We start from the raw sequence: 6,793 nt of genomic DNA, 5'->3' as shown, positions 1-6,793 counted from the left end.
TTCGGATTAATGTCTTGGGATTTTTTGGATAAATACCTAAGAGTGGTATTGCTGGGTCATAAGGTAGTTCCATTTTCAGATTTTTGAGGTACCTCCATACTAATTTCCATAATGGCTGCACCAGTCTGCAGTCCCACCAGCAGTGCACCAGGGTCCCCTTTTCCCCACAGCCTTGCCAGCACTTGTTGTTTGTTGATTTATTGATGATAGCCATTCTGAATGTCATTTAGATTATCTTTGTCCCAGGGATCTTTCCATCCTCTCATACAGTAAGAAATAAGATTGGATAACAGTTGGGAATTGAATAATCGCTGTGAGTTTTCTTATTGTTCTTATTTTGAGGAGGGAGTAGGCTGGGTGGGTTTCTGTTTGCTTGTTTGTTTGTTTATTTAAGGGTAGATTTGAACTCCATAATATTCCTTATTCTAGGAGATATTACTGTTATGTTATAGGGGGCATATAATAGAATTTCAAGCTACCTACGTTCCAAGTGCATGTGGAAAAATGAAGAAATAGAAGAGTAAAGTATGAGTTGAGTAAATACTCTAAAATGCAAACATTTCAGCTTTTTGAAAATGCCATAATCATTGTAAAGGGACTAGGCAATAATAGTGCTTTATAGCTGTAAGAGTTTTTTATGGTTTACAAAGGGTTTTCACATGTGTTGTTTCAACCTTGGTTTGTGAGGTAGGTACTCATTCCAGGATTGTAGATGCATAGCAGAGTAAAGGGGTCCCCCCATTCAGTCCGTAAGTGGGAGAGTGGGACCTGGAGCTCAGGACTTAGGATTCCTGATCCAAGACACTTTCTGCAATACATAAGGCTAAAATATAGCTGTGACTAAGGCAGTACCAGGGCCTTACAACAGGCTGTAGTAATGGCACTGCCACCACGCAGCTATGTGATGTTGGGCAACGCCATTCATTTATTTGGGTGCCGGGCCAGCCGAGTGGCTCAGTTGGTTAAGAGCTCGCTCAAGAGTTTGAGCTCTGAGCAACAGCAGTTCGAGTCCAGCCCGAGCTGAGTAGCCGCTGAGCTGCCAACAGGTAGCAGGATGGCTCAGCTTTATAAAAAAAAAAATTTTAAATATGAGACACCTTCTTCTTGAAAGCGCCCCTGTGTCTCCACGCGTCTATTTGGGTGTCAGTTTCTTCATAGAAAAATGAAGGTGGAGGTTTGGGAAGGACTCAACTGAACGAGACCAGCTCGCTCAACTGAACGTCCCTGGCTCGTCAGCCAGGAGCTCACCAATTGGGTCCCTGACAGGATTGGGTGGGAGACGAGAAATAAAAGAGAAGAGAGACAAAGTGCAGGGACAGGAGGGACTCTGTCTGCTGGTGGCAAACTGAGGCCTCGTTTATTGGGCATACAAGAGTCTTAAGGGGAAGAAATTTCCTTATTTTAAGGAGCGATTCCCTAAAGCTAAAATTCATGGGCTGAGGAGAAACAATTTCTCCTCAGCAACAAGCTATGTTATACACAATATAANTCCTGAGCTGCAGCTCTCGCTCACACACACACACACACACACACACACACACACACACACACACACACGCACGCATGCACGCACGCACCAAAAGAAGTGTGCTGGACATAACTGAGAGCTAATTGTGTGTAAATAGAACAATGATAGGAGCTGAAGGACAGAACAACAGAGCTGCTTACAGGGAGCATGTGAGTAAAAATGCCTCAAACTGAAGAGAGTATTTCCAGCTGAAGACACAGTAATGGATTGAAACCCATTTATTCTGGAAATAAAATGTGGGTGAAAGGTATAACAAGGGGACATGAGATACACACTGCTTCGAAGAAAGGATTTTAAGACTATTTATTGGGCAGATTCTCAAACTTTATTGACTATACATAATCACCTGGAGTGAGTTTGAATATTGGGATACCTGGGCTCCAACCTTGGTTCTGAGGTTTGCAAGTGCCTCAGATGGTTTGATATTGGAAGTCTGTGAGCTTCACCTGAGAAACCTGCCCTAGAGAGCCACGATGATTTGCCGTGTGTGTTTCATAAGTGCTATACAAAAATCAGATGAAGTTAAATCATATCTTAAAATTATTAAAACTATCATATACATAATTGAATTATAATGTATGTATAATGCATGTATTAATGAATAATATTTCATTTTTCATCCATGACATATTTTCCTTCTGTTTATGTTTTTCAGTTAGTAAGTATTTAGAACATTTAATCAGTAATTGGGCCAAAATTGATAGGGTAGTAATTAGAAAAAAAAATGAGAAAAGCAAGAGGGGTTCTTTTGGAATAACAAGTTGGAATAGTTTACATTTAGACTTGGCCGTTTCCCACCAGTCATGCGCATTCAGAAGGACTCATAAGTTTAGACCAGAAACTGTCCTTTGATCATCAATTTTCTTCATGTTGTTTGGTGTGGGAGGGAGGGGTCACTGGGAATATCCAAGTACTTCTGAAACATCCTTTGTGAGCACAGAGATGGATAAGGCACAGGCTGCCAGAAAGCCAGAATGTGGGACTTTCCAGAAGAGAAGTTGTTGGCATGTCCACCAACCCTGGCAGCCAGGGGCGGGCAGCCCTGTTGTCTTGTGATAAAGAAGCACTGTCTGCCTGACAGGATAGTGGTGAATTTTCTGAGTGCACATGTTGTGGTCTCAGAAGTTTTGATGTTCCCAAATTTGAAGAAAAAAAAAGTCAACATTTCCTGTCCTACCATTACGGCAAGAGGAATTTACCACATATCAGATATAGTCCATGTAAAACAAATGTCTATGTATTTTGAAGGTGAACCGTAAGAGAACTGAACTGTGTTTTCTTCAGTGGGATTCTCTGGTCATTTCAAGTTTCTGAGAAGCCTTCTGAATTATTTAACAACCTGAAGTTATGTCCAATGTACCTGTGTCCAGTGTATGGCCAATGTTTCTTAGGAAAACTGCCGTTTGGTTGGTTTTTTATGGTGATTGGTTATCCAGCAAATTTGACATGTGTAACAGAAAATATTTTCTCCGATCTAATACCTAGTAACCAGAAATTTAATTATCCTATTTTAATCACATAAATAGCTAACTAAGTAAATGTATGGGATTTCAACCTTACCACTGTGAAAATAGTCTCTAAATTATCTTCCATTTGCAGATATTTGCAAATCTGGATTCGTCCCTTCTGATGTGGAGAAGAGGTTACAGTCGGAATGGCCATTCCAGGAGCAAGTGATACTTAGAGAACAGCATGAGAAAAAGTTTAAGAGCAGCACCTACTCAAGTAAGAAATGAACAGCCCTTAAAGTATTTGAATAGCCTGAACTTGGCCTTGAATCTAATAAGCCCTACAGCAGTTTTATAAAGCTGCATAATACTCAAATGTTCTCAGGAGTTAATGGGAAATCTTGAACCTAAAACTTCTGTTTTCTTTATATTTTTTTTTATTGGGGAGTTGGGGGAAGGTGAACAGACAAGTTGCTGTCCTTTTGTTCTTCAGTCTAGTTGTGGAGGACATTGCTTCACTGGCCCAAGTTGGCACCATCATTGAGCTCTTCCTGAGCAAGGCAGATCAGTCGCAGGCTTCTGGACGGCCGCTCATGCTGGCTGCTGGCTACACACGGTAGCCCATGGCAACCCACTGCAGCAGGGGCTGCAGCCTATGCCATCCACCAGCGATTCACGGCAGCCCAGCTCCAGGTTGAGCTGCTGTTCGGCATCTTAGCTGTAGAGGGCAGTGTCACTGGCCCTCATATGTGGGATCCGAACCGGGGCCCTCTGGCGTCCCAAGCCAGCTCTTAACCAACGCACCACTTGGCCGGCCCAAAAACTCCTGTTTTCTTTTCTTCAACTGACTTTGGCTATTAGCCATGGAGTGAAATATCGAAATCATTCATTCATGCGCTAATAATGACCTTAACTTCTCTGAAGAACTAGGAAATCAAGGAAGACATGGATACATTCCTCTTGTAAAAGTAAAATACCGAAGTACAAAGAGTAAAATGTGAAAACACTCACACCTGCTGTCCATTCCGTCTCCCCATCCAGAAGTGACCCCTGTTATGAGTTGGTGTATTATTAGGCAGTGGAATCCTGGGTTGTAACAGACAGTCTTGGCCAACAAGCAGCTTTCCCGTTTTCTTTTACTCTGCGGCCGTGCAAACACGGGACTAGCTCAACTACCCAGGAATTTAATTCCATTCACTGAAACCATTTTCTAGTCTTCAAAATGAATGACATCACGCAGGGCTTTAAAGCACTGAAACAAGCTAGCCTTATTTAACTATGAAATATGTTTTGCTCTGAAAGTTGATGTATTATACCCACCTAAGGGATGAGGTCACCCCAGATCTCAGTTAAGGACATAACCTGCTCAGATACTCTCCAACTGTCTTCTTTTGACTTTTGAAAAATAAATTATCTTGAAGTTAATCTGGGTTAGTTAACATTCTAAAAGTACATTACTGAAAGTAAATTATTTTTATCTTTGTAAGATTTTTACTGTATGCTATCAGATTTCAGTGTATCTGATGGATTTTTTATTTTCATATTTTTTATTTATAAGGTACAGGAAAAAGTGACACATAAGAAATCAGAAAATGGGCTATATGCTAATAAATAATGTAGTTCTCTAAATTATTTTTTGCACTTGAAAGGGGGGAGGTGGGGAACTACTTTCACAATTTAATAACGTAAGCCATGGTTGAACAGAATTTGTCATAATGCAGATCTCATTAAAGGCATGACAGGAGTACAGGAAACCCACATCATTATGATATAGGCCTACTAGGAGCAGATCTCACAGAATTAGATAACCTATAGATTCACACTTTTTCTTTTATCATGTTAAACATTATACCAGTTTATCATAAATTTTTCCAAAAAAAAAGTTTGTTACCTCATGATCTTTCTGGAACCAAGATGGTAGGTTTCCAACACCTTTTCCTGCCTCTGGGACTTGGACCTTCATAGTTTCTACACCGGAGAAAAGTTCCTTTACTATATGTATCGATAGTAACTGTGTCAGTGTAATTCCAGCCACCCTGTTGGCATGCTGAAATGTATAACAAATACAGATAGTTTATTTGTATTTGGAAACATTAGACTTCTGGTTTGAAAGTCTATTTTAATCTACATGTCTTAGAAACATAGAGATAGCAATCTATTGTTTATTCTGGGCATCAATTCATTATAGTGATGAGTATCTCAGAAGCCAATAGGTATTTCCACACATTGTTTGCATCCACGGCTGAGGTTGGTAATGTCTGAATACCTTGGGGTGACATCGTATGATGGAAGAGATAGCAAAATTCTATTGCAGCAAGGACATGTTAATTGCTTAGTTAGTGGTCACCACCTTTAAAACAGGTATCCCAGAAGTTATGGGTAAGTTTCTAATTACAGAACTCATTGGATAGTATGTTTCACTTAAGTAGAAGGTGACAAAAGCATTTGTCATGAGAATATAAACTCATACTGTAAACCTGTTTGGACAGGAAAAGGAAGCAATGTTACAGATATAATTCTGGGTGGGACTGCAGAAAAGACTCTTATTAAAATAATCATATTTAATGAGGTAATTCTTTGCCCTTTTTCTTCTCCACCTTTCTTCCTCATTACCCCACAACTCCACCCCCACCAACTCCCATGCTGGATGCTGGAAACACTTATGTTAATGTACATGGTATAATGCCAGAAAAAGAGTCAATGCCAACTTTTTTTTTTTTTAAGATTTTATTGGGGAATTGGGAGAGGGGAACAGCGTTGGGGTATTGGGGAAGGGGAACAGACAAGTTGCTGTCCTGTTGTTCTTCAGTCTAGTTGTAGAGGACATCGCTTCACTGGCCCATGTTGGTATTATGATCATTGCACTCTTCCCGGTGAGGCAGTCAGTCACTCGCCGGCCATTGAACAGCTGCTCACGGTAGCTTATGGCAGCCCCCTGCAGGCCCACTGCAGCCCCACTGCAGCCAATGCCGTCGCCAGTGACTCTCAACAGCCCAGCTCCAGGTCCAGCTGTTGTTCACCATCTTAGATATAGAGAGCAGTGTCACTGGCCCTCATGTGGGATCCAAACCAGAGACCTGCTGCTCAGAGCTGGCGTCCCAAGCCAACTGTTAACCAATGCACCACTTGGCCAGCCCATCAATGCCAACTTTTAATGTCATTTATTTGTTTTTTTTGTTTGGTTTTTTTTTTTACAATTTGATTAGTTTTAATAAAAGTATACACTTGTATAATTACCACCTCAGACAAGATCTAGAACATTTTTGTCATCCAGAAAGTCCCCTATTGTCCCGTGCCAGTCAATCCCCACGTCCCAAAGGCAACCACTGTCCTGATTTCTATCACCATAGATTATTTTTGTCTGTTCTTGCACTTTATATGTACTCCTCTGTGTCTGGCTTTTTTTTTTAATATTTTTAATTATAGTTGATACACAATATTATAGTTTCAAGTGTACAACATAGAGATTCACTTACGAAATGATTACCATAAGTCTACTAATCATCTGTCACAGTACATCATTATAACAGTATTATTGATTGTATTCCCTATGCTGTACATTTCATCCCTATGACTTACTTTACATCTGGATGTTTGTACTTCTTCTTAATCCCTTTCCCTTTTCTGCCCATCCGCCCATCCTCCTCCCCTCTGGCAACCATCAGTTTGTTCTCTGGATCTTAAGTTTGTTTCTGTTTTGTTGGTTTGTTTGCTTTGTTTTTTAGAGTCCACGTGTAAGTGAAATCATACAGTATTTGTCTTTCTCTGTCCAACTTATTTCACTCAATGTAACACTCTCTAGTCTATCCATGTTGTT

At 40.5% G+C, this 6,793-nt stretch overlaps 1 protein-coding gene across 1 annotated transcript in view; it reads left to right on the top strand.

The window, feature by feature from the left end:
• HPSE (heparanase) overlaps window positions 1–6,793 on the top strand; it is a 45,582-nt gene that overhangs the window by 18,738 nt on the left and 20,051 nt on the right. The window contains exon 3 of the mRNA XM_019652157.1: window positions 3,128–3,253. Within this exon, the coding sequence (XP_019507702.1) occupies window positions 3,128–3,253 (126 nt within the window). The remainder of the gene's footprint in view (window positions 1–3,127; window positions 3,254–6,793) is intronic.

This window comes from Hipposideros armiger, unplaced genomic scaffold (assembly GCF_001890085.2).
Source record: "Hipposideros armiger isolate ML-2016 unplaced genomic scaffold, ASM189008v1 scaffold_175, whole genome shotgun sequence".
Lineage (NCBI taxonomy): Eukaryota > Metazoa > Chordata > Mammalia > Chiroptera > Hipposideridae > Hipposideros > Hipposideros armiger.
The sequence above is the reverse complement of the archived record's forward strand: the minus strand, read 5'-3'. Positions and strand labels throughout refer to the sequence as shown.